This window comes from Raphanus sativus, chromosome 4, assembly GCF_000801105.2.
Source record: "Raphanus sativus cultivar WK10039 chromosome 4, ASM80110v3, whole genome shotgun sequence".
NCBI lineage: Eukaryota > Viridiplantae > Streptophyta > Magnoliopsida > Brassicales > Brassicaceae > Raphanus > Raphanus sativus.
Window position 1 is genome coordinate 733,142 of NC_079514.1, and position 25,828 is coordinate 758,969.

Genomic DNA, 25,828 nt, shown 5'->3' on the forward strand with positions numbered 1-25,828 from the left:
GTGAGCCTGGGGTCCATGGGCAGATGTTCCACGGGACGGGTTGTCACAATCATGCTGATAAGCAAGTTCTTAGAAAAGGACGTGAATAGTGCCGTGAATAGTATCATCAGTTGAAGCCTTCGTTCACAATCATATAATGAGGAATAAAAAAAATATCACTTATCACATTGCGAAATTTAAAACATTAGTTAACAAAATATGTGAAAAATGTATACCTCAGTCTGAGAGCGGCGATTTCTGGAACATTATTGGACTCATATAAACATGTGTATCATAAGACTTACCTAAACCCGATATTCTGATAGAAATTTCCTAATTCTTTTCTTAATTTTATTTTGTAAATGAACTACGCATTGATAATAAATGATAGGTAAATATTGATTATGAAATCAAAATTTTTTACGTGAAACAATCACAATATTTGATAAAAACTACTAACCATAATTGTCTTATTGAAAATGTGCATAAATTAATATCATTAGGCAATTAATGTTGATTGCCTTGGTTACTAAAATCGTGTACATATATGCCTAAATTAATTCAAATGTTCAACCCACATATCATCAGGAAATTAATATTGATTGCCTTTGGTTACTAAAATCGTGTTTAACAAAATATATAAAAGTCGATAAACATTAAAGTTTTATCAATCACAATATCATATGACCTTGATTGATATGTTTCTTTAATGCAAATACTAACACAAAGAACTTTAATAAGTGATTTGACTGAGATACGAATGAAATTAGAGCCTACATTAACTATGAATGTGTGAACGTATATAACATTTATATAGAGACGACACTACAACAACTTTTTAAAAAAAATTGGATTCATACAAAATGAATGCATTCTAATTGTTATAACCATTAGATATTTTAACACTTTCATAGTAAAAAGGAAAAAATATATATTTTGAACTGATATAGAGACGATATTATATTTACAGATCAAAAAATTGGACTCATATAAATAAAAATGCAATATATTTTTTTAACACGTTCATTGTAATATTTTTTTTTATACTTTCATAGTTTAAAGATCATAGAATTTTCAACCTAATCTTGATTTCGAGAAAACATTATAATCACAGATCAAAAGATGTATTCTTACAAAAAGAATGCATTATCATTTCATCATTTTCATAGTAATGCATTATATTTTTTTGTTATTATTAAGAAAGATTTTATAATATGATATATGATATATATGTAAATGTATGAGGAAAATATAAATAGAACTATAAAAGTACATAACATTAGCGGTGATCACATGTGTTATATAAAACTATATATGTATGCACGCATTATATATATATATATATATATATCATTGCCATCACTAAATTATCGACAATCATATAGAATTGACTATCAACGTTTTTTTATTTGGTTAGAAAATCTCAATGAATCATATATTATAGTTAATGTTATAATGTGACGGGTGATGACAAATCCTGTAATTATTCTAGCTAATAAATGATCTTTAGATTTAAGTGCTGAGAGTGCATGTGGAATTGCCAAGTGTAAATGGCATCCATGTAAATCACCATGAAAACAAGGTTATTTTTATTTAGTGCTCCTAAAATAATATTAATATATAAGAAATTACAAACGTGACGATATGATACATTAGCATTATTGAGATTATCTGGATACAATAATCCACACAGTAATGAAGCAAGGTTCTCTCCAGCAGTTGACACATCAGATTTTAAAATGAATTTGAGACTGCCATGTCAATAAATGAAAAAACTAGAAACACCACTCACAACATTTGGTCCATCCACGTCACTTTCTTCTTCTGCTTAATCGAACGCCAAACTATTTACTCATTCTTCTCCAGTTACCTAGAAACTTAAATACTCTTCTTCTCCCTAAGCGACTTACGATAATATCATCATTATAAAGGGACTACTAATACACATGTTAAACGTGAATCATTATTATAATCTTCTCTGTTTTCGTCTTATCTACCCGAGATATCTCCATCTTAGAGGTGGAAGAGTTCTTGGCTGGTGGAATTTAGTGTTTGTGCGCGGTGGCCATAGACGCGTTGTGACGGCGGAGGAAAGTTGTCGGCGTTCGAGGTCACGGGACCCTCCGAAGATGGCTCTTTCTGAGAAGAATAATCCTAAATGGGTCCATGGTCGGTTTCGAACACGCCGGGGACGCCGAATCCGCTAACCATCCGTGTTCAGAGTTGGGGCTCCTTGCTCGGTCTTCTCACCCTCGCTTGAGTATCTTCTCTCTTTAGATTTTTTGAGTTGTAGATCTTGTTGTGTTTTCTGTTTCGATGTTTTGTCTAATCCTCGTCCTGTTGGTCTTGCCAACATTTCTCCGGTGCTAGAATATAAGATTCTGATACCTTTTTGGGTTAAAACTTTAATATAATTTCGTTTTAAAAAGAGATGAAAAAAAACAATTACGTGTTAATTGACCCAGAGAAAAAACACAGCAACAAAGGAAGAAGAAGCATGAGATGAGATGAAGAAGGAGATGAAGCAAGAGTCTGAGGTAAAGAAGGAGATGCAATAAAAGAAAGAGACGGCTGTACCCAGACAACAAAACGAAAAGAGAAATTAGGTTTGATTTAGATACTTGGGTGAACAACTTTTTTCTTTTTCTTTTAGTTTTTTTGTTAAATCGGTTGGTTTACAGTTCGGTTTTCATTAACCTAACCGATCCTTACTATTTTGAAAAACGAGAAGAAATGACACTCTAAAATAATAACCGAAAACTGAATTCAATTTTATATGTGATTGATTTTGTGTACTTAGCCGAGTAATCATCCGAATTATCCAAAATCCGGTTCGGTTCAGTATAATCAATTATAATGTCATTTTTATTACAACTACAATTATAAGAATGATTAAACAAGAAACTATACTATAAAAAAATAAAAGTGAGAAGAAGAAAGGGTAAGAAAATAATTGGTATATAGCTATTTTTTCTATCCATTGTGTTTATTTGTTAAGATTCAAAAGTTTTTTACTAAAATCATAATCATAAAAAAAATCCGCGCATTTGCGCGGGGCATCATCTAGTACAATCAATAATAGTATACAATTAAAAAATTAAGAACCTCAAACTTAAGAAATGAAAGTCCATACACATGGAGATATTGTTGGACAAATATATGATTATACTTCCAAAGTTTTTACGTAGTATACATACTCGATATATTATCTACTCTTCCAAAAGTTAACATAAGCCGCACCTATTCAAACACTTTATTTTGTTTTCTTTCACAGTTTTTGGGTTGTTAATAGTATATGTTTCTCAGGTTAGGACAACGAGACACCATCACGAAATGTAACAAGTTGTCCTTTATCAAAGATTAATTATGTATAGTTCCAAGAATCTTGGAAGCAGCAGCTGAAGAAGGTTTTGGATTAAACAGCTTCTTCAGCTCATCGTACCTACCAACATCAAAATCTTGAGTCTCCATCAGTTTCCTCTGTTTAGCCTCAAACCTGCTTTGGTAAAACCCTTCAAAGGAAGGCTCTTTCCAGGTCCTAAGGAAAAAAGAGTAACCGGCCATGAAGTATATAGATGTGACATAGAAACAGACTGGCTCCATAACGTCCCATGTGAGTTCCCAGAAGGTTAGCCTCATGAACAATGCGGTTTGGAGGATCATATAACCCAGACCAGCCTGAAGCTCTCTTCTCACCAATGAATGTGCTTTCTGGTCAATGACCTTCTTTATGGCTTCAAGCTCTTTTAGCTCCTTTCTTCTTGGGTCGTTTGGGTTACGGATCTGTGGTAAAGGAAGCAGGCCCTCGATGGATTTGGTTACCTGATCACACATAAGACAATAACATAAATAACTTATGGTTATAACAAGAAATTTCACCACCTCTATAATTAAGCCTTAATAGACGTGATTAGCATCTAAAACACACAAGACAGCTTTATGATCAACGAGACTAATGACTAATTTTTCAACAATCCAAATCAATATTCTGGGAACTGGTATATGCGTCGCCTAAGCTTTTGTTTAGGCGGCAAATTCGGTAACCAATACAAATTTTCTAAAACTTTTTTTTAAAAATCGGTATAGACGCCGTAGTGACCACCAAGTGATTTTTTGAACATCGATCTAAATTAAATGATTATTTGGATTTGGCCTAAGAAAATAGGAAAAAGAACAATAACAAGTTACCTGATCAGGTCTTAAGCAAACAGAATCTCCCAAAACGATGACGTTTCCTGAATCATCAAGCATCTTCGCTATCCAAGTTCCATGATCAGGACCCAAAGAAGAATCACTGCAGAGACGCACAAACTCTGAGTAAGTGATCCAGCTTTTCCCTGTCTCCATCAACTTCGTTTTCACAACTTCAATCTGCGCAGCTCTAAGCAACTTCTTGGCGTCTTGCACGGTAAGCCCCAAAGCCACCGTCTCCTCCACAGCTGCGGGTTTCGTCGGAGGCGAAAGTCCGTCTAATCGAATCCGGCCCTTGTTCACATCCATCTCTCGAAGCTTATCCATCAAACTCTCCCCAACAGGCTTCTTCAGAGTCGTATCCATCAAATTCACGGCGATGTTCTGGAAAAACCTCCGAGGAACCGACAAATCGTCAGGCTCGGGATCAACCGAGGCTTCTCCTGGGTCTTTGGGAACCCTGGTTCGCACGGCCAACGAAGAAGAAGAGATTCGACAGTTCATGAGACCTTGCGACGACATCTTAGAGATGTTGAACAGACGCTGCGACAAAAGCTTCCCCATAGCCATTGCCAAAATCGAAATAAAAGTAACAAAATAATCAAATACGAAATCCAAAAGAAACAACAAAGAGAAAGAGTGAATTCGATGTACATTGAACAACAATATCTGGGCAAGACAGCTTTATATAGGTTATAACCAAAGTCTTCTGTTACAATACTTTTTGTCATAAAACAAAATAACTAAGTGGGTCCCGAACACGTCAGCCGATATATATCAATTCAAATACTATATACGAAGCTGCATTTTTGTGAACAATTCTTGAAATATTGGATAGCTGACAACCGTCCACGTGGTTTGATCTTTTGTTGGTGATATCTTGCGGGGCCTCAATAGCCGTTCGATTATAATTTTAGTTTTGTAAATATTATCTTTCTTCAAACAACAAATTTAAAAACTAAAAACGTGTCGCCACATATTTTCTGTTTTATCCATTTTACATATAGTAAGAAAATGGTTTTCTGACTTCTTATCTTTTACATATAGATGATTATGTTAGAAAGGATGATGTTTGTGTGTATGTATATGTGGAAATCCGGTAATATTGAAAGTTGACGTGTTGCCACATTTTCCATTTAATCTTTGCCAAATTGGTGAAAGGTTTTGTATTATTTGGTTTAATTTGGTGATAAGAGTAATGAGCTCAAGATTATTAGGCTTATCTTCCAAATAATAATAATATAATGATAAAATAAGTTTTGTTTTTAAAACTGGTTAGGATAAAGAGTATCACCAAATAAGATATGTTAACTGAACAAAAATATATAATTTATTTAAAAATGTAGTTGATAGTTATACATTGAAAACCATTATAGAAATTACAAAGATAATGGAAATTTCAAATAACTATTCAGTTACAAAACTATTTATTAGTATCTTTAAAATCAATATAGTTGATATAAATTCAAGTTAACATTAATATAAATTAAATGATAAATTTATTTTAGTAGCAATTCATTTTCTTTTTCAACCCAGTTCTATAAAGTTATAAAAAACAATGCTGGAAAATCAAGCAAGTGACAATTGGTTTGGTTGCGCAAGTGGCCCGTTCTTTTATAGTCACAAAATATTATGGGATACAACTTTGTTTATAACCATTACAAATATGAAATATGTGCACCTCAATATATTAAACCAACTATAATATTTCTTATTAATGTAGTATAGCTCTGGATATAAGGTCCGCTTAGTTAGAATCTTCACAATAATATCAAAGGATTTTAAATAGACATCCATTTAGTTTCCAGAGTTTCATACATTCCCGGAAATCAGGATTATACCAAACTTTGTAGTTATTCCTTTTCGACGCATTATCATCATATGAATATGATACACCACAACATCAACCAAGGAAATCAGATTCTGTAATTTTACTTTATGTTTGTAATTTTAACGGTAGTATATTTTTGATAATGTCATATTAGTATTAGACGAATATATGCACATGGAGCATACGGATAAGATAATAAAAGGGCTCAAAATATAAAACCTAAATCCTCACGCTGCATGTACCAACACCACAAGACACGGTGATTCCAAAAAAAAAAAGAATGGACGCCATTAACCATTGATTATACACCACACCCTAAATTTAATATATACTATCTATAATAATAAAGTTGGATTATCTATCACCTCCTGCGTCCACATCAGCAATAGGGTGTGGGCGTTTTTGGACACGTGTTCAGCTCTTTGTTTTTTTTCGTTTGATTTTTTTTTGAGCTTCAGAGATTTAGATAGGCTTACTACGTGTGTTAAGTGGGCCAATTGAAATCAATAGTCAAACTCTTCGTCTTCAAGAACCACACTACAATTCTAGGATTCGTATTGTTCTTCGGCCTCTGATTTATTAGACCTACCATGGATTTTCGGATATCATAGCCACCCTCACCAGGTACTATCTCCTCGAAGAACATGTATTTTTCACTCTCAGACCAAACACCTGAAAGAATCTTCTTTATCTGGAAATCTAAATCATAATCTTCGTTCTGAGGGATTTAGGGCTTTGTTCTATGTTGGGTAGGTACAACTGCATATGATCTCTATCCTCTGTCTGCAAAGTATGAAAGGTTGTGGATGCCTTTATTCCTGGAGATCGATTTTCAGGAGAAACAATGGTCTGTGTGTCTTTGTAATTGAGTCAGTTCCTGCTTCTCTTATTTGATGTGTGTTGTTTTTTCGTTTTAGGACAGGTGATACGCTTTTTGCATTTGTCCGCTTTAAGTATAAAGACGAAGCTCACAAAGCAGTGGGAACGCTTTGATGCTAGGTCTAATATCAATTTATGCACTTGGTGATTGGATTTGACATGAAAGCATTTGTTATTGTTTTAGGAAGAGTTTTATTAGGTTTTTGTTTAAGTTTCTAATTTTTGATTTTTATACTTAAAACCATTTTTATATTCTCAGTGTGTATGTTTTATCTCTTAGAACTTACTGTCTTCTGTGTTTGTTGAGTTTTCTGTTTTGTTCGTCTTGGAGTTTCCGTTGTATTTTGATTTTTCTTTTCCTGAAGGTTTAGCTACGAAATTATGTTTACAGACGACGAGATCTGCGACATTGATATATTTGTCATTTCAGTTAGGATATTATCACAAAAAAAAAAAAATCTCTAAGCATGTGATTATGTTAACCTCCAATGATCTCCGATTGCATGAATCAAACAGTGTTAGTCTTAACCTGAAACATACCTTTTTAAATCATACCTTAAACATGCTTGCTTTTATGATTTTAGATCTGGGGTTTGTTCTGACATAACAGGCTGCATGAATGGTAGTATAACTGGCCGCACAACGACCTGCACAGCGAGTGTTCGTAGATGTTGCAAAAGCTATCTCAGAATTCGAACTTGTGACAGTCAGTGCAAGCCCGCTCAGGTATGTTTACAGTCATACCTGGTATTAAAATTTTTCTCTTCGGGTTTATATGAAAGTCGTACTAATTATTTTCGCTTCCTGAATGTTAGTGGCAAAATGCAAGGAAACAACTTCCATATGATATCAGAGTTGTTGAGATGAGTATGAATGATTCTTAGCTCCGCGACTATGGACCAACTGTAAGTTCTGTCTCTTCTCCATAATATCTATATGTTCAGAACTTACATCTGCTCTGAACGATTCTTAGTTCCATAATCTGTAAGTTCTTTTTTGAGAAGAGTATGAATGGTTGGTTTTTGCTCTTTTTACAGATTTTTGTGTGAAAAGACCATTTTTACTACTCTGGATCATTCCTTACATCAAAAAGCTAACCAATAGAAAATGAATAAAATACGACTGAGTTACATTGTTACGGTGCCACATCTATGATCTTCTTCCAATTCTTGGTCAAACTCTTCTAGAGCAGACATCTATATAATTGTGGCTTGAGATTGAAATGAAGCATAAGTGTTAAAATAATTAACATGAAAACAACGACATAAACAAGAAAAAATAACACGAAATATAAGAGAGAAAACAAGTAAAGTATTACAAGACAATACAAAGTCCACTTCTCTGTACTCTTAAATTATTCATCCAAAAGATGAACTCTTGTGTTTACGGAAGCTTTCACAAAAACGCAAAGTGTGAAAATAAGAGCCTAAGAGACTTTTTTTTTCTTTCTTATTTTTTGAAACTAACCCTAAGAGACTTCTCTTAGTTTCTTTTTCATTCATTTAATCTCTACAATCTGAGGCCTCCTCTCTGCAGCTTTCTTGCGTATGAAGACAGCTTTAAGTTTAAGCCATTCCACCACAGCTTTTCCCGAGCCTCTATTAGTGTACATGTTACGGACCTGAGCTTGGTACGGGATATTGTAGCCGTAACAAAACTCATCCGTCTGACCAACAGTCTTCAACAGTCTCTGCATATCGTCAGTTTCAAGCATCTCAGAACTCGGCTGCAGTCCATTGTGATGCAGTGCAGAAAACACATCAGTTACTAGAAGTGCAAAACAAGATTAATGTATTGACAAAATCAAACTTATTTTTGGTGTAGACTTCATCATTGATTTTTTTTTAAAATATATTCTGATCATATCTTCTAATGGTTTAGACATGTTTTTCAAAAGTTCATTTTGACATTTTTGGTGTGACTGTATTTTTTGTCAGCTATCTATTTAGTCTAGATCAAGTGTTATATTATTTTTTTATAGATTACATTGAGTAAAAATATAGGAGTGGACAAAAAAACCGAACTAAAACCGATTCAAACCAACCGAACCAAAACTGATTCGAACCAAACCAAAGTTACTATCAAATCTTCCGGTTGAAGATTTTCCCAACTCGAACGGTTCGGTTGAAGATTACAACATGATTTTTCGTAAAAGAAATAAACTTAGAGAAATCCGATTAAGCCGAACTGAAATGCAAACTGAACCGAAATCGGTCCAAATCAAACCAACTATGATTTACTTCAATTGAAAAAATTCTAAAACCGAATTAACCAAACCGAACCGAACTGATAAAATAAGCGAAATGCCACCCTTAAAAAAATGTTTTACACGAAAAGAAGTTTAGGACAGAAAATGGAAGTATGGAAGTAGGATAAAAAAAAAATCTATAATGAAATACAAAATAATAAATCAAATATATATTAACTTTTGGTAAGGATTAAGTTATCAATGTTTCTCAAGAATTCCATCCTAGATTAGGATTGGTAAGATCATTGTGATCCATTATGTTCATCATTGTCTCATCTTTCGTTTGTAATTTTCAGGTATATTGCCATCCCAAATTAATAAAAATCCAGTGTTAAAAAAAAACAAATATATTTCTATTACACTGATTCAGACTCACCTGAAGGATCCAAACTCTGTTTCAAATTTTTAAAAGATTTTTCCTTTGCGTTTCCTCTGAACCAAAATCTTTGTGATTTTCATTGTTTTGTAGCGGTAACCAAACAGCACAAAGACGGAAAGTTGGTTCCTATGTTAACTGAAGCTGGAGCTTTCACTGCAAAAGCTTGAACAACTTCAGCTTTATAAGCACATCCATTTGTGATTTGCTTCTTCTATCAGGAATAAAAGAGAACAAGTTCGTGTAATAAATGTCAACTTTGTCTGAAATTAAGTTGTGGTTATATCGAAGTCGATATTGATAAATTTATGTTTAAATTTGAACTATATTAATTTTTTCACGATTAGCAACTACTAGAGGCATAGCCCCCGCGCAAGCGCGGGGCCGGATACGTTATCGATACGTGTTTCGTTTTTTATATGGGATTTTGTTGTTTGTTTTTTTTTAAATTTTGTATTCCTATGTTATCTATGAGTGTGTAAATGAAATTTGGAGGTTACACAGTTTAAGTAGGTTAAATACAAAATGACCAACTAATTCATATGTCTTGTTATTTGCATATCTTATCTTTGTAATTATTGGAACAAATATTACTGTTATTGCGTTTTCATGTTTATAAACTGAGGTTTCGAAGGTTGGTAGTGATTAGTAAGATAGTTATTAGTATGTTTATCAAATAGTGTAAGGAAAAAGATATGAAAGTTTGAATTTTAAATTTGAAAATTTATATGAATAGTGAAAAATTAATTTTTCTTATTCTAGGGTAACATATTTCTAAGAATGATGTTTTGATGAAATTTGGAACCAATTAAGCTAGCTACATTTAAAATTATACAACGACAAATAAAGTTTTGACAACAAAAGAGTTTTGATTTTTTTTTTGTTACTCTTATAAATAATCAACAACTGTTTGTAGTTATTAAATTATTATGGGATTTGGTCATCTTACCAAAAAAAGCCTGAAAAAAATATACCAAGAAACAGAATTTTGTATACTTTATGGGTCAATGTAATATTTTAATTAAAACTTGTTTTTAAATGTTCGGATTCGCCCTACGCGCATGTAACAAATAAACGAAATCATAAAAGTATATTTTAAGTTTTAATTTATTTTCAGTTTCTTTTAATTATAAATTTCACTATTTTATTACAAATTTTACTATTTTTATAGAAATTATATATTTTTGCTATATTAACAATTCATAAAAATCATAACTATTTTACTTTATTCTCAATATTTGTATTTATTGAATTTAATAGATTTTTCTTAAATTTTATAATTTAGAAAAATGGCCAATTTATTATTTAAAATAAGGCAAGTGGCATAATAATTTGATATTAACTCAATGCAACTCTTTCTCAGAATTATGCTGCGAACAAAATCAAACAGGAATTAACGAAGATTGTTCCAATGATCATAAGCTCAATTCAGAGCGCAAGATAAAAGTTCAAAGACAAACGTCAAACAGAAACCGATTACAGTGAACGATGAGAGGAGGAGCGTGAAGGAAAAATCAATTTCTGTATCCAGACACCATTAAAATCGACAAACCAGAAGCTCATTTCGCTATATCAAGTTTACACCGATCCGAAGATTGCAAGCCACCATTGCAAATTATATGAAAATTTTCATATTAAACAACCTGTTCTTGGGAAGATACTTAGGGTTCAAAATTGACGTGCGGGATGTGATGTAATTTTTATTGCTGTCTTTGGTTCACATGGTTAACTGATTTTTTTTTTTTAATTTGTTTGGTATCATCTGGAACAGATTTTTTGGATGTTATATTCAGCCGCTTGAAGTGTAGTAAATGCCTTAAGAGCGTTGTAGGATTATAATTTGTTATGGATTATACTGGATGTTTCTTTGGTTTGATGTTTATTAATTTTTTGGGCTAGTCTGCGTTGTTGAAGTTTTGTTACAGGCATTTTTTGTCTAAAATGTGTGGTTAATTAACCAAAAGCGGGAGTGTGGAAAAGACAATTATGTTGAAAAGTTGGTTCTGTTTTATTATAGTTTTAGACTTTTAATAAACCATACCAAACTACATAAGAGAAAATATTTTGAAATAAAAACAACGTTAATACATAATCTATAATATAATGCCTGGAAGATGCGTGCTTGGTATTGGCTAGGCGAAGAAGCAAATCATGATCACCGAACCTGACATTCTTCAGGAACAGGATATTAGCACATCTAGACTGGTTGAATCACTGAACCGGATTTTCAGAAGTGAGTCTGAAAGCCTGAAGTTCTGGCTGCACCGGTGAACCAGTCTGGAGACGGTCCTACCGAATGTGAAAAGAGATCTTTATCAAAGAGCACTATGAAAAAACAAAAATAGGTTCAATGAAGATCTAATTCTATATAAAAGTTTCATCCTTATGAAGATCATTACCGGAATTATAAAAAATACTATGAGCATGAGAAAAAAAAGGTTCAACTCACCAAGAATCAGCTTCCCAGAATCAGAGTAATTGCACATGGATAGTGGATGAGCAGTGACCAGTCTTCAAACCACCAAGAAAAACAGATGAAGTTGCCATGATTGGGGATTTTTTTTGTTTTCTTGAGCAAAGACTCTATTCCATTCAGAGTCTTTGCTATCCACCTTGACCATCTTTGTCTCATATGTTTCTTCTTCCTCAAGCTTCCATTCTCTTAATTGCTCTGCTCGTCCTACGAACTGGAACCTATCACAGTATCCTCAAGTGTCTCGCATTTGTCGGTCATCAACATTCCAGGCTTCACTATGCTTCTTACATATTTTCTACCTGAAAAATTAGCAAATAAATAAATAAATAAAAAATGCGAGACAAAAAAAAACAATAATCTATGGTCATTTGATCTGTTAAAAGAAAGTCAACCTGGCGATGAACTTCGGCAGCCTGGCGTACAGAGTTGTATATAGGCTTCTCCAAACGCTCCAACTCTCTCTTCTCTTCAGATGTTGTTCTCCACAAACTGCTACATCGCTCAGATCAATACCATAGTGTCATGACAACAAAAAGACTCTTAACAGATGAAAAAAGACAAAAGCTATATGAAACTTACTCATCCTTGTACTGTTGGATTTCACCTTCAGGAAACTCTCCAGATGGAAAAAGCTTAACGACAGGGATTGTAGGTGGATCAGTCTGTTGAGGCTTCTTCCTGCAAACATAACCGAAACCATCACTAAAGCAAACACCAAACCAAGTAAACTGAAAGAAAAAGACAAAACAAAACAATGTCTTACTTGCTTTTACTCTTTTTTTTCTTCTTCTTCTTCGTTGATGTCTCACCTTAAAACAACAAAAGAAACATGCAATATATTAATCAACCTAAGAACAATGAATCAATCTGAAACAAAGAGATATCTAACGGATCCTTTTTTATCCTAATGGGTACATGAAACAGAGTCAGCAAAAAAAAGCTCAAAACTACATGATCAAAACAGAACACAAAGAGTAAAGTATTCACCTTTGCTTCCATCTTCTTCTGCGTCTTCTTCGTTCTCTTCTACTGCATCCTCTGTAATCTCAAGCTTCTTCGAAAGCTCCGACTCTAATTGTTCCTCCTCTTTCCCTTTGGAGGAGGAGGAGGACTCAGCGCCACCATTCTCCATAACGGGAGCAACAACGACTTCAGGGCTTTCGCTCGCCATCTTTAATCGATTCGTCGTACAACGAATAAGAGGATCGGAGAAAGCTTATTGTATTCGAAGAGCCCTTTTTATAGTTGAAGAAACCGCCTTGGAATTGGATGATATCATTGTATGAGACGTCGTGCTTGATTCTCGTCGGTGGAGTTAAGACATCTCTTAAAGCCAATGAATGAAGACAACTCATAACGTCTGGGGTTAAGTACCAAATACGAAACGATGGCTGCTTGATCTCGAGGACGATTTGGATGCTCGATTTGATCACAATTGTTGCTAGAGCTCATTCATCGCAGAGAACGGCTAACCCTAATTCCTGAAGAAGAAAGTTCAAAATGGACACATAAAAAGTCAAAACATCATGAAGCCCAAGCCCATACGCAAAGCCCGCAATAGTTAGAAACATCAGTTAAATAAAACTGTGCGTTTTAGTGAAAAGGACACGTGTCTTCTATATGGGGAGTGAACTCCGGCATTATACTTATAATATGGTCGGACCCGTTTGGTCGCATATGGACGCATAATGCGGTCCTACACCTTTTTGTTCAAAGATGAACTTTGATCTTATAGCTTATCTTTATGATAGCTTATTCATTCATACCACAGCTTGGTTGGTTCATGCTGAGAATTTTGACCAACCATAAGTATTACCAAATTTGGCTAATTTGTGGTGATGGTCTATAACCTTTCCAAGGTTTGATGAATAACCATTTAACCTTATCTTAGGCTGGTTAGTATAACACAAGGTTTTTAAAATTCCTCTATGGACTGATTTGAATTGTTCTTATAGAACCTTTTTCATTTGCTTACATGTAGCAATTTAATTCAGTCCATGGACAGCTTTAGGAAAATGCTGTTCATGAGGACTTCTTTTCTCATCTTATGATTCTGAGCTCAGTACATTTTGGTAAACCTTTTAGGTACCAATATTATTATCATCCAGTGAGTCATATATAACATACTACATCTTTTGAATTTCTTCCAGACATTATATGTAGTGACATATGTAGTAGTATCCACCACTTTGGATTATATAGACCTCCTTTGGTCTGTCTCACGATTTATCCTTCTTTCAGGATTTATCTATTCACTGGGCATCATATGGCGTTTACATATTCATGGCCAATTCAATACGCCTTTATCTGTCACTTTTAGAAACCCCACGTTTCTTTCTTTCTTTATTCATTATTATGAGTACTCTTGCGTGGGTTCATGATCCTCGATTCATTATTCATGTGCTACATATTCGCGCTTTTTCTATGAATGTATTGTGTCGACACATTTATATATATATATGGTTTCCTTCCATTTCCAGACATCAAATAATTAATTGAGATCTCATCATAGTCAATGGGTATGCCCTCGGTACCAAGAGGCTCAGCGTCCCGAACCACATTAGTAGGCACCTCAGCCATAGCCATCCCGGGCTTGTCTGGAAAATATATGACCTCGGTTTCTTTTGCACCTTTCTTTGATTTCCGAGGTTCCTTTTGGAACATATATTTGGTCTTATATTAGACTCTGTAGCAACTTGGTTGTGTCTTTAAGACATCAAAACCGTGTGGTGCTAAGCTGGGATGACATAGTCATTCTTTCTCGGGTCAATGTGTCTGGCATTTTATTTTGCTATCATTGTAGCATATGGACGTCTATAAATCTTTCTCTAGTCCGAGGATCTTTGCCAAGACAATGATGGTTGATACCATTCTTTACCAGCTTACTACTTCTCCTTTCAAATGTTGGATATTGGGATTCATAAACTCTATGTAATCCTTGTTCCTTGGCCTATGATTAAATCACCCATTTTGGCTCAAGGTTTCTTTTAAACTTATGGAGAAAGTATATTCATAATATATATCCAACATATATATTCCCAATCCTCCTTATGAGATTCTATGATCTTTAGATGGCACATATATTTGTGGTGGATTCATTCATAATATCTTAATTTGATATATGTCTGGACTCATGACCCGTATTAGTCTGAGGTGGGAATATTTATTATCACTTATATGGCCTGATATAATATCTATGGCCTGATGCAAGTTAATCTTTTATAACTCATGATGTCCCCAAGCATATGGACTTTTAGATTTTGAACCTTATAGGTAATGGTCATAATATCATAAATTCAACCAATATGTAATATGGTTGTGGACCATGTTTCACGGATTTTAGTATGGTCATGTATCATGGGATTTTACCTCTCCCCCTCATGAACATACTCTAATTCGTAGTGCTTGGGACAATAAATTCCCTTGTGCATAGATATAAATTGCACAAACGTGAGATCTTATGGGATAGCTTTTGTGCCCTTTTAAATCTCTGCATCATAATTCAGATGGCTAAGTATGGAAATGCCATCTAAGTGATAATTTTCGTGGGTCAATCAAACATGATTATGATTGCCCTGGCTATTTGCCTATTATCATATTGATCGTTAGATCAATAGAGAATGTAGTCTCGACCACTTAGGCGATTTTAATTTAGGTACTCTTATTCTCTTTTGCCCATTGTTGGAAACCATATTTTCTTCTTAATTCAATGGGTCTTACAGGGTGAATATAATGCCTTTTAGGCAATGCCTTGGTCGGACTTCTTTTCCTTTCTTTCAAGGAATGTCCAGTTGAGTTCAAGAGTAAAGCCTGGATAGCCGAGCATGTCGTGCCATATGTTAAAGGCTTCTCTGAACTCTTTGGAAAGTGATTTGGGGTATTAACCCACAATCATATTTATCTTGGCTCAAAGAAGGCCTATAGATATAGTAGGCATAGTCTCTAGGACTTTCCTTTGGCCTTGGGCATTTTCATAAATCATAAGGAATCCTTTCTTTCCTTTGCCCATAGTTTCAATATGTAGACTATTCATATGAATGTCTTTGAAACTTTGATAAATTCCACTTTGATTTATGTGGAATGTAATGCATCAGAGATTTTTAGATGTGTGCCTTTAAGCATCATGAGGTTGGACTAGCCATGACCTTGAATAAAATATCTTTTGTCTCTTAATGTAATGTGGCTTGGTCCACTATAGAGAACAAAGACAAAGTAAAAATGGTGTCGAAATCTAATTGGCCTCTTCTAGGGGCGGAGCCCCGCGCAAGCGCGGGGTCGTTGACTTTGTGGTTCATCTATCTTATTGAGTTTAGTTCAATTGATGAATATGTGCATGTTTGTTTGTGTTTTCTGAAAGGGTAATAATAAAGGACATATGATCGTTATTCGTTTTGTGCTGCTTAGTTAGTGAGTTAATGTTTTGGGTATTTCGATTGTGAAGTGTTTATAATGTCTTAAAAGTTTAATAATAGAAGTAATTGTCAAAATGGTTTGATAAAGGAGTTAGATAACATACCAGTTGTTAGTGGTAGGCGTCTCTCTGTTGACGATGTTGGCTATTGTGTAAGTCCCGCCGACGTGTCTGTTTATATCTAAAATCTTAAGGTCCTTGGGTGTTGGTGACTCTAGAGATTGACACAACCCGCGCAAGCGCAGATTCATGTGCGTTGTATATGCTTTTAATTGTGAATTCTAATAATATTGGATTTTCTATTTCTGCTTTTCACTATAGTTGCGCAAACTTTCATTATGTGTTTTTTTTGAAAAGGGGCTTTCATTTATGTATTTTTTATTTCATCGTTGAAGTTATTGATTTTTGTATTTGGTTTGCATCCAAACTATATTTTAGTCATCGAGATTTTAGTCTTGTAAACAAAAGATTTAGCATTCTCCCACTTAGAGAAAGTATAACTTGTCTTATTTATCTATCACACAAATTTAAGAACCCTCTTGTAAAATCTTTTTCCCAAATAAATTTTGGTGTAAGGCTTTCTCTTGTGTACAACAAAAAAAAATGCGTCTCTAATGCAGACCATGAGTGGTTTGAACTGAAAGTTTTGACTGGGGATGAACAACAACTTTGGAATTCCTTGGGTTTTCTATTAAAGTTGGCAAACCACTGTGTACCACAAGAATTAAAGTTAGCAGCAAGAACTAAATATAGTCACTTGGATAAACATTAGAGTCTAGAGAGTCATCAAATTAAATTTGCAAATGAAAACAAAACCACACGAAGGCAAAAACCAGAAAACGCATGAGATTTTGAGTTTCTCAAGATGATATCTGTCGTTTTATCTGATTGGGCCTCTAGCAATATTATATTTCACAACTATGAAAATGTGTTAACTAAAAAGTATAATTATACAATGAATTAAAACCGAAATCAAAAATGCATTGATGAACAATGATGTAATTTTCAGAGCAACAACCAAAAAGAGTTGGGTTTAGCGATTAAATTTATTCCTGAATTTTCATCATTTTGATTCTAAGACTTTCAGTATTCACATTGCAGAAAAAATGGAACTAAAACCTAATCCTCATCATCACTCTCATCCTCATCATCTCTCATCACCAATGTATAGCTTTCTTCAATGCAGCCTCCTTTCTCTTCTCCCTCCTATATTCTTATTTTCCGCCATTCTCGTTCTCAGACTCTACCCAGCTTCATTATCCACCACAGAAGCCCAATTATCCTCATCGAATCACTCCTCCGTCACAGCAGACGACAATGCTGATCAATCCGTCGAGTCATCAGCCTCTCTATTGTGTCCTCTTTTCAGCGGTGGTGTCTTAGATCGTGAAAGGTAACTTAGAGTAAGAGCTGATGATGATAAAATTTGAGGAGCCTTGCTCTTAACCTATAACCGGGATCTTCCTACCTGGTTGAGCAAGAGTTGTGTTTGAACAAAAAAAACTTTGCAAGTTAGAGATGATTCAGTGATGGGTTTCAATTTTTTTTGAATAAAGAATTTTTCTTTTTTCTTCTTCACCTTTTTGACGCTATGCAAGCTATCATTCAACCGCTTTTCAAGAGAAATAAGTTCCCAAAAACTCATACCTTCAAGCTCCTTACCCTTGAGTCTCCTGAAAACAATGAACCAGGAAATGAAAGGCCGACGCTTTAACACAAGATCAAACACAAGTATCTTACTCAACTGCAAGCCGTAATCTCTCAAGTTCGCTCCTCAAAGATTCATCTGTCCGCACCTGCAATAACAGAGTTCATGTGAGTAAAAGGGATAACAAACGTTTATGGTAGAAAGGATCACTAATTATAGATAATAGAAACACACACCACATCACCATTATCTTGAGAAGAACAAAGTAGAAGTTGTTGTTCATCCGGAGCATTACTGTATCCGTCCTACTCTCAATTCGCTCATATTTATAGATTTGAGACGAAGGAAACGGAGACGTCGACATGGAATCTCGATCCAATGTGAATAAAAATTATGGCAGAATTAAAACAGATACATTGAACCACAGGGAAGTTGAAGAGATAACAAATGGGAGGCGAAGTGACAAGGCTCTGAAAATCGGAGACGGCAAGGTTGAGTTCTGGAAGAAAGAACACGGAAGCCCTAAGCTTGAGACGCTTAAAACGCAGAGTTTTAGTATTTTTATCAGACCAAACACTGTAAACCAAACCCATAATCAATTCGTAGTAAACCGACCGAATGTGGGCTCCACCATCATTAAAAAAAAGGCTGACGTGGACATCCTAAGAGTAGAGAAAAGAGCCTCATTATATATATGATTTATTCTATTTTATTGAATTGAGCAGTGAAAACAATTTATCATATTCCTCTTTAATATAAGCAACATCAAAACAAAACAAAACAAATTGATACACTACTATTACTAACTATTATCAAATAGAATAGATAAATTATTATTATTTTCAGCATATTTACATCTTCATATATTTGAAAATATTTTATTTAATAAGACCATATCATTGATTTAAAATTCATTAAAAATAAAATATAAATACCCGGCGCGTAGCGCCGGAACACCACTAGTTACTAATAAATAAAACAACATGGGGAGGTTCTGTACGGACTTGGGTACGGTCAGATGCAAAAGGATAGCAAATCCATCTATCGATCGGACACTTAAAGATTCGGGTCGAATAGAACATGATTCCAAATTTCCAATAGCTACATACATACTGACATACATCGTTATCTTTGCATATACTAAGGTGGACTGGAATACGAAAAAAATAGAGAGGCTTTAAGAACCCGATATTTTGATTGGGTTTTGGTTTGTGAACTAACATACTTTGTAAATAATGTCTGATTCTTGGCATACTTTGTAAATAATGCGCGCGCAAACTACCCAACGAATTGATAGAAGTGTTTACTTAATGGATATCACATAGCTAACGGGCCAACATGGGCCTAAATGGAGCGAGTTGTGTAATCAACAAAGACAGCCAGCGAACAGTAACGATTCTTTTTTTTTTCTTAACTCGAGAGCGTCGACAAAAAAGAGAATCCGGTGGGTGAGAGAGAGAGAGAATTGGCGACCCTTAGATTCAGTCGTAATATCTCTTCCGATCATCTGTGTGTTCTTATCGAATTGATAAACTTGTAAGCACCTTCTTCTTCCTCAATTCTCTGATTCCATCTATTATTGTTTTGAAATTTTCTGATAGCTTCTTGAGCTTGTTTTGATACCAATCTACTAGTGTTTTAGTATCATCACATATGGAATCAATTGATCTTTGATTTGTGACAGCTGTTGTGTGAGTTAGTTTCTTGAAGAAGCAATGATTGGACTGTTTAAAGTAAAGGAGAAGCAAAGGGAACAAGCTCAGAACGCTAGCAGAGGAGGAGGAGCTTCTGTCAAGAAGCAATCTGCCGGTGAACTTCGTCTCCACAAAGGTCTCTGTCTATATATATATATATGTTTTGATCTTTCTTTCCTAATCGTCTTATCTTTCTTAAGTTTTTAAATCTTTCTCGGTTGTTTTGATTGGTGGTGTAGATATATCAGAGTTGAATCTTCCGAGCTCTTGCACGATATCATTTCCCAATGGCAAAGATGATTTGATGAACTTTGAAGTCTCCATTAAACCCGATGATGGTTACTACCAGTTAAGTCCTGAGTTTTTTTTCCATTTAGAACGGTTCTGAAACTCATTTTTATTTTAAATTTTTTTTTGTCTTATGAATGATACAGTAATGGTAAGTTTGTTTTCACCTTCCAAGTCTCTCCTGTCTATCCTCATGAAGCTCCTAAAGTTAAATGCAAAACCAAGGTATGATTATGAATAAGCTCCTTCCTTGTAGCTCTCTATCTTTACTTCCTGATTGTTTGCTTTATTAGGTTTATCATCCCAATATCGATTTGGAAGGAAACGTTTGCCTCAACATCTTGCGTGAAGACTGGAAACCTGTTCTCAACATTAACACTGTTATCTATGGACTCTTCCATCTTTTCACGGTAATAAACATTACCACAGGAACCCAACTCTGTGTTATTTTGTCTTCTTAAAACTGAGTGTTCTTTATTCCCTCAGGAACCCAACTCTGAAGATCCCTTGAACCATGAAGCTGCGCAGGTTTTAAGGGATAACCCAAAGCTCTTTGAGACCAATGTCCGTAGAGCTATGACCGGTGGATATGTTGGTCAAACCTTCTTCCCTCGCTGTATCTAACAAAAAAAGCTCTGGTTGGTCTTCTTCAAGCAAGAAAGATAAGAACCTGAAAACCACTTTATCCTCCAATGTAATTCCTGTCTCAAAGGACCCTTGTTTGTTTGCTTGCCTTTGAAAAAACGTTCTCCCTTTCCCTTAGAGACTGAAAGGAAATGAAAACTCAAAAATTGTGGATTTGGTTTTTCGGTTTCAGTTTATAAGTGTGTGGTAATTAATGAACAACTGAAAACTCTCAAGATCATTTCAGACCAAACAGAACCGCCATCATAGAACATCCAAGAATCACGTTATAAAATATAAAACTTATTAATCTTGAAAGAAAAACGTGATAAAATTTATGAGTTATCAAATTTGCAAACAATTTACAAACGCAATAACCTATATTGACCTGAGCATTGAACAGTTTTGAGAAATGAGAATAGTTTGGTTGGTTTGGGTCCTTTGGGACTCAATGGGCGCCGCACGATTAATTAGATTAGAGTATTCAACTTAATCAAAGTAGATTAAATTTGTACGTGACCACGCCGTACAGATTGATGTTAATATTCGCCACGTGAGTGATTTGATCCAAAGTCACTGACAGATTGGATATTTTTGTATCACCAATTATTGTTTTTTCTTTTCAATTTCGTGTTCTTTGGGTTTGTGAATATAAATGATAGAACGTGGTCTAAATCAATAACACAAAATAATGCAAAATAATCTATATATATAAAGTTGCCTTCTCTGGCAGCTCCTGCGTCCACGTCAGCAAGGAAGAAGGGGCTTTTTTGGACACGTGTCTTCTCCTTTTTACGTGATTTCTGTGTAATTATTGTTTTAATTTTTTTGGCTACTAATGCTTTTTGCTTTTTTGGGCTCTTCGATGGCCCATCTCCTTCTAGGGTTTCTGGTTGTTGCGACCAAGGACTAGCTCCTCTTCCCAATCTCTTCGTCTCCTAGAAACTCAGATCATCACCTCTGTAACGTCATCCGTTTCTTGCTTCGATCTCATCATTTACTGCTTACCCACTATTGATTCCACTCTCTCTAAATTATATATCATCATTATCATCAAGAGAAGCCGCCTAAGACTCTTCACTATAAAATGGTACCTTCTCAGCGATGAATCGACAGTTGTACGAAAATTCTGTTCCCGCGCTTAGTGGGGCATTACACAGAGAGACAACAAATTCCGGCTCTCTGATGCCCTGTCTCTATTCGATTCACCGCTGGTACAGCATTTGAAGACCTAACGGATTCTGCTAAGCTGATACCAACTGAGACGTTTCGATTCCGCAGCTACAACAATCTATTGGCACTGGCAAACACCAATAAACAACTACCAGGTATGTTTTGGATCTTCTATATCTGACTGCTCAACAAGTCGTCACCGTATTATTCACCCCATTGGACTGGTAAACTTGCAAGATATACCTGGCCAGTTAACTCTATCGTCAATGATGGAACACACGGTTCACATCGTTTCATGCTTACACTACGTATAGAAAGGTACTTTGTGTAGATGGAATTCAATTGTAAATGTTTGTTTTTGACTGTATATCTGAACTTAGACTTTATGGATATTAATAAAATTGAATCTACACAGGAACGTGAATGTATGTGTTAGCATGTTTGATCGTTGGTGGTGAGTTACCTGGAATTAATTTTACTCCACTGCCCTGATTTAAAAAATTTCTATTATATCTTATAGTCGGTTATGAATTCTCTGACTTGTGATGTGTATCTTGTGTGCTCAAAGAGACGTACCATCATTTCAACTAACTTTCCTTTACACAGGTATTCCTTAATGCAACCTCTGGAAACCACATGTGCTTGGACACTGCGGGAAAAGAGCACTATGCAAAGTAAGGAACTCACCTAGACATATTAGACATACATTTTGTTCACGCTGATTCTTTTGAATTAACTCAACATTTTTTCCTGCAAAATTAAGCCTCTGTTTAGGTTGTTTGGAGTGGCTTAAAGCAGACAGCCTCTTCATCAAAGCTGATTCATGCTTAAAAGATAGAACCCCTCACTGTTTATGAGTTAACCAATATGTCCTCACAGCTGATCCTCAGGTGATAGAAAGAGTTATATAAAATATAACTTCCTACCTCTAGGAGTTGCACAGTCGAATGTCCACTCTGCTGCTACTTAATATTTTTAAAAGTTTTTGTGAATTGTATAGAGTCTTGCATCTTATTTATTTCCTTTTGCTTTTAGGTTCTTCTACTTATCTTTTCCTCGGCCTCACTACGAAAACTATAGCCTTGACAGTTGTAAATAATATTTGCCTTTCATGCAGCTCATTATCTGTTGTTGTTGTAAAGTAACCTTGGTATCTCACCGGTATACGCTTTCCCACAACATCATGATTAGAACCTAAAAACTTATCTCAATCAATTTCCAAATTCGGTGCTGCATAAACAAATATATAAAAAAAAAAGAAGAAGATCAACTCACAGTATTTTAAGGTTTGGAATATGTGTTAAGGTTGCTGGTAGTGGGCCAGTGAGCTGATTGCTCTTTAAGTTCATAATGTGTCCACAAGTTGGAAGGTCCAGAAAAATGTACGAGAAAACAAAACTAACAAAACTGGAACGTGAAATAAATAAACACAGAATTTTATGCATCTTACAAATACAAAGTGTCCAGCTGCGTGAGTTTAGAGACTGAGAAGGGTATGGCTCCATATAACAGATTATCAGAGGAACCCCTGAACAATGGATCATTTAAATCTCATATGTAAAAACATTAAACATTAAAGATAAAAAAAAAGAACATTAAAGATATGTTTTATAAGTAAGGTTACAGATAAATAAAAGAAGAACAATCTCTAATCTCATCTGAAATAAGACCGTTTAAAATCATCTCAGAAGTAAATATGCGAAACCAAAGTCGACAAGCTAACTTGACAAATGCCAAGGACGGCCACAGTTATATAAACATCAGGTTCTTACAACATTATTACCTTTCATGTTTCTCATCTTGATCTCCGCCGTCTTTTATGCAAGAAAAAATAAGTATTGAGTAGGATTAAATCACACATGAAATTTAATAAAACTCACTTCTACCTACATTCTATGATGCAACAAGTGGATACGTTATAACTGTTATGAATTCGAGGGGTGTATTCAACTAAGAGTTTCAATTGATTTGTATTAAAATAACAAATCCACTGTTATTCAAACGTGGATTTTAAAAACCACTTTAAAATCTAGTGTTATTGAATTTGTCATTTTATAAAACACTTTGAAATTCACTGTTATTGAACAAAATTTAATTTAGAGATTTTAGAGTACTTTAAGTGTTTCTAGAGTGTTTGAGGGGAGTTACTTAGTTATAAAAATAAAAATCCAAATCCCATTGTTTTAGATGAGATTCTAGAGTGTTTTAACAAAAATCATCTAAATATCTGTAATTTATTGAAATCATCTAAAACTTCATTAAAAATTCAAATCACTACAAATGTTAAATTGAATATATCCCCTGTAATTTTACATGTTTGAGACCGAATCGTTTGTTCCAAAGTTAAATAATAGTGTTATGTAATTTGAGAATGTCTCAAAGCTTATAAGAAAATATTATGATAAACAAAAATGACTACATAATACAAATATGCGGATATTTTACAAGGCATGCACATCATCTGGGCAATCTATGACATACACATCAATGGATAAGCTAAATTACAATTTAGGTAAATTATCTAATAAATAATTTGAAATCTATGCTTATAAAGTTATTCTATCCTTTTCCTCCTGCTACAACACTTTGTCTCTTTTAGAATGCTATGTCAGCATCTGTTTTTACACAAGAAATTGTCAGGTTTAAGATTATTTTTTAGGCTAGATTTATTATTTCATGTGACATGATAATGGCTGTAAAATGATGAAATAATTTTTCAAAACTTTGGGTTTCAGTTACATAACTAAATGTTTTTGTATTAGAACCATTGCATTTACACATGTTTTCCTTTTAAAAGTTATATATTCTAATGAGAAATATTATACTAATGTATAATTTTCCACATTAGATGTGATATCAGGATGGATAAACCCAGTAATTCGACCTTTTATATACAACAATAGTTATATTTAAGTGAGAGCACTATAATTGTAAATTAGTATCTAAGTTAAAACTAAAATAGTTTAATAATATATGCTGAGTTGATTTTGAGAACAAAGAGGCTAATGAAAAATTAGTCAAAAGCTATAAAAATAGAATTAACAAAAATAATTATTTAATGAATATACATAAAATAGTTCAATAATATAAAAGTTCCAATAATAATAGAAAACTTCTGTAAAAAAGGATAAAATCTACTTTTGATAACTTTTTGGTTTCATAAAGTTAAAAACATTAACAAGAAAATAATTGAAAATCCCAACACAAATTAACATGTAATCAGAACAAAAATTGCAAAAATAAATAGTTGTCAAAATATAATATGATATAATAAATAACAATAAATATAAACACAAAGTAAATTATTAAATTCTAAATAAACGTAATTCCTTACAAAAACATTAATATACTGATCCCATAAAAAAATTTAAACATAAATTTAATATTGATATAATAGTAAAAAAATATGTTGGTACAGTATAAAAAGAAATGCAAAATAATAAATTGACAAAAAATATAAATATAAAGAAAAATAGATGACCTAAAATAAAACAAATATATTAAAAACCTAACCTGTAAAAAACAAAACATAACCATAATAAATTATTTTAACAATCACATTAAAAACCTCACTTAATTAAATTAAGGATGAATATTTTACCTACATAATATAAAAATATTGTTAAAAACATAAACAAATATTAAAATACTTAATTAAAACAGATAAAACAAATAAAACTTGAGAAACACAACTGAGAAAGCGTTTGGTGTGTAGAAATGGAACTATATCTAACACAAAAAACTTACAATATAAACAGTTAGACTTCAGATCAGATGTCAAAAAATGTAACTTCCAAATCAAACATTATACTACATATTAACCGAAATCCGCCCATAGCGATATAAGCTGTCCCATATATAGGGAAATTCATCTATGATTCAGATAATTACAATTTATAAAGAGGTTTTTTATGTTCTAATTTTCAGATTTATTTACGGTATATACAGTGTTTTATTTTTATTTTAATTTTCAAACAAAATATATAAATTTTTTTCCCATTTCCTAATAT

General features: G+C 33.8%; 5 protein-coding genes and 1 long non-coding RNA gene across 36 annotated transcripts; 3 read left to right on the plus strand and 3 right to left on the minus strand.

The window, feature by feature from the left end:
• Positions 1–3,087: 3,087 nt before the first annotated feature.
• LOC108855342 (calcium uniporter protein 1, mitochondrial) lies at positions 3,088–4,856 on the minus strand. The gene is made up of 2 exons (XM_057007836.1): positions 4,168–4,856; positions 3,088–3,801 (listed from the first exon to the last, which is right to left on the minus strand). The coding sequence occupies exons 1-2, from the start codon at positions 4,738–4,740 to the stop codon at positions 3,340–3,342; spliced, it is 1,035 nt and encodes a 344-aa protein (XP_056863816.1). The 5' UTR covers positions 4,741–4,856; the 3' UTR covers positions 3,088–3,339.
• A 1,541-nt stretch (positions 4,857–6,397) lies between these two features.
• Positions 6,398–9,830, plus strand: LOC108855344 (uncharacterized). Of its 25 annotated transcripts, none has more exons than XR_008945399.1 (6): positions 6,439–6,625; positions 6,755–6,848; positions 6,919–7,000; positions 7,491–7,606; positions 7,696–7,785; positions 8,417–8,776. XR_008945399.1 is itself a non-coding variant. In XM_057009742.1 (5 exons), exons 2-5 carry the CDS (start codon positions 6,767–6,769, stop codon positions 9,601–9,603), a joined length of 312 nt encoding a protein of 103 aa, XP_056865722.1. In that variant the 5' UTR covers positions 6,398–6,625; positions 6,755–6,766; the 3' UTR covers positions 9,604–9,830. The 25 variants fall into 25 exon arrangements, 2 of the variants coding, with proteins under 2 accessions (XP_056865722.1, XP_018484647.1); XR_008945398.1 differs by having other exon boundaries at positions 6,924–7,000; positions 7,465–7,606; XR_001950019.2 differs by having other exon boundaries at positions 6,441–6,625; positions 6,924–7,000.
• Positions 9,831–11,488: 1,658 nt separating this feature from the next.
• Positions 11,489–13,535, minus strand: LOC108855343 (methionine aminopeptidase 2B). Of its 4 annotated transcripts, none has more exons than XR_008944109.1 (6): positions 12,968–13,535; positions 12,744–12,789; positions 12,560–12,658; positions 12,373–12,472; positions 11,954–12,279; positions 11,489–11,793 (listed from the first exon to the last, which is right to left on the minus strand). XR_008944109.1 is itself a non-coding variant. In XM_057006788.1 (5 exons), the coding sequence occupies exons 1-5, from the start codon at positions 13,149–13,151 to the stop codon at positions 12,265–12,267; spliced, it is 444 nt and encodes a 147-aa protein (XP_056862768.1). In that variant the 5' UTR covers positions 13,152–13,535; the 3' UTR covers positions 11,847–12,264. The 4 variants fall into 4 exon arrangements, 1 of the variants encoding a protein (XP_056862768.1); XR_008944110.1 differs by having other exon boundaries at positions 11,489–11,829; XR_008944111.1 differs by having other exon boundaries at positions 12,373–12,469; positions 12,968–13,533.
• A 3,766-nt stretch (positions 13,536–17,301) lies between these two features.
• On the minus strand, positions 17,302–18,644 carry LOC108811554 (agamous-like MADS-box protein AGL18). Of its 3 annotated transcripts, none has more exons than XR_001943334.2 (4): positions 18,276–18,634; positions 18,137–18,187; positions 17,971–18,064; positions 17,302–17,859 (listed from the first exon to the last, which is right to left on the minus strand). XR_001943334.2 is itself a non-coding variant. In XM_057007736.1 (4 exons), exons 1-4 carry the CDS (start codon positions 18,401–18,403, stop codon positions 17,839–17,841), a joined length of 291 nt encoding a protein of 96 aa, XP_056863716.1. In that variant the 5' UTR covers positions 18,404–18,644; the 3' UTR covers positions 17,302–17,838. The 3 variants fall into 3 exon arrangements, 1 of the variants encoding a protein (XP_056863716.1); XR_001943333.2 differs by having other exon boundaries at positions 18,132–18,187; positions 18,276–18,621; XM_057007736.1 differs by having other exon boundaries at positions 18,132–18,187; positions 18,284–18,644.
• A 772-nt stretch (positions 18,645–19,416) lies between these two features.
• LOC130511894 (NEDD8-conjugating enzyme Ubc12-like) lies at positions 19,417–20,867 on the plus strand. Of its 2 annotated transcripts, none has more exons than XM_057009733.1 (6): positions 19,417–19,575; positions 19,724–19,869; positions 19,973–20,081; positions 20,168–20,246; positions 20,315–20,431; positions 20,508–20,867. In XM_057009733.1, the coding sequence occupies exons 2-6, from the start codon at positions 19,755–19,757 to the stop codon at positions 20,643–20,645; spliced, it is 558 nt and encodes a 185-aa protein (XP_056865713.1). In that variant the 5' UTR covers positions 19,417–19,575; positions 19,724–19,754; the 3' UTR covers positions 20,646–20,867. The 2 variants fall into 2 exon arrangements, with proteins under 2 accessions (XP_056865713.1, XP_056865714.1); XM_057009734.1 differs by having other exon boundaries at positions 19,433–19,575; positions 19,740–19,869.
• Positions 20,868–21,405: 538 nt separating this feature from the next.
• LOC108829777 (uncharacterized) lies at positions 21,406–22,959 on the plus strand. The gene is made up of 4 exons (XR_001946069.2): positions 21,406–21,973; positions 22,056–22,136; positions 22,425–22,492; positions 22,582–22,959. It is a non-coding gene; the product is annotated as an uncharacterized LOC108829777 (long non-coding RNA).
• The last annotated feature ends 2,869 nt before the right edge of the window (positions 22,960–25,828 follow it).

Bases quoted from the DNA above. Each gene is read 5' to 3' on its own strand.
- LOC130511894 (XM_057009733.1), top strand. From the start codon at position 19,755: ATGATTGGACTGTTTAAAGTAAAGGAGAAGCAAAGGGAACAAGCTCAG. The intron at 20,082-20,167 runs GTTAAGTCCTGA...TGAATGATACAG, and splicing joins CCCGATGATGGTTACTACCA to TAATGGTAAGTTTGTTTTCA. The intron at 20,432-20,507 runs GTAATAAACATT...TTATTCCCTCAG, and splicing joins GACTCTTCCATCTTTTCACG to GAACCCAACTCTGAAGATCC.
- LOC108855344 (XM_018629145.2), top strand. From the start codon at position 6,767: ATGATCTCTATCCTCTGTCTGCAAAGTATGAAAGGTTGTGGATGCCTT. The intron at 6,849-6,918 runs GTCTGTGTGTCT...TTTTCGTTTTAG, and splicing joins GATTTTCAGGAGAAACAATG to GACAGGTGATACGCTTTTTG. The intron at 7,001-7,464 runs GTCTAATATCAA...TTATGATTTTAG, and splicing joins TGGGAACGCTTTGATGCTAG to ATCTGGGGTTTGTTCTGACA.
- LOC108855342 (XM_057007836.1), bottom strand. From the start codon at position 4,740: ATGGCTATGGGGAAGCTTTTGTCGCAGCGTCTGTTCAACATCTCTAAG. The intron at 3,802-4,167 runs GTAACTTGTTAT...ATGTGTGATCAG, and splicing joins TTTGCTTAAGACCTGATCAG to GTAACCAAATCCATCGAGGG.
- LOC108811554 (XM_057007736.1), bottom strand. From the start codon at position 18,403: ATGTCGACGTCTCCGTTTCCTTCGTCTCAAATCTATAAATATGAGCGA. The intron at 18,065-18,131 runs GTAAGATACTTG...CATTGTTTTCAG, and splicing joins AGATTACGGCTTGCAGTTGA to GAGACTCAAGGGTAAGGAGC. The intron at 17,860-17,970 runs GTGAAGAAGAAA...TTGCTCAACCAG, and splicing joins GCTTGCATAGCGTCAAAAAG to GTAGGAAGATCCCGGTTATA.
- LOC108855343 (XM_057006788.1), bottom strand. From the start codon at position 13,151: ATGGCGAGCGAAAGCCCTGAAGTCGTTGTTGCTCCCGTTATGGAGAAT. The intron at 12,790-12,967 runs GTGAATACTTTA...TGTTGTTTTAAG, and splicing joins AGAAGAAGATGGAAGCAAAG to GTGAGACATCAACGAAGAAG. The intron at 12,473-12,559 runs GTAAGTTTCATA...TGAGCGATGTAG, and splicing joins ATCCAACAGTACAAGGATGA to CAGTTTGTGGAGAACAACAT.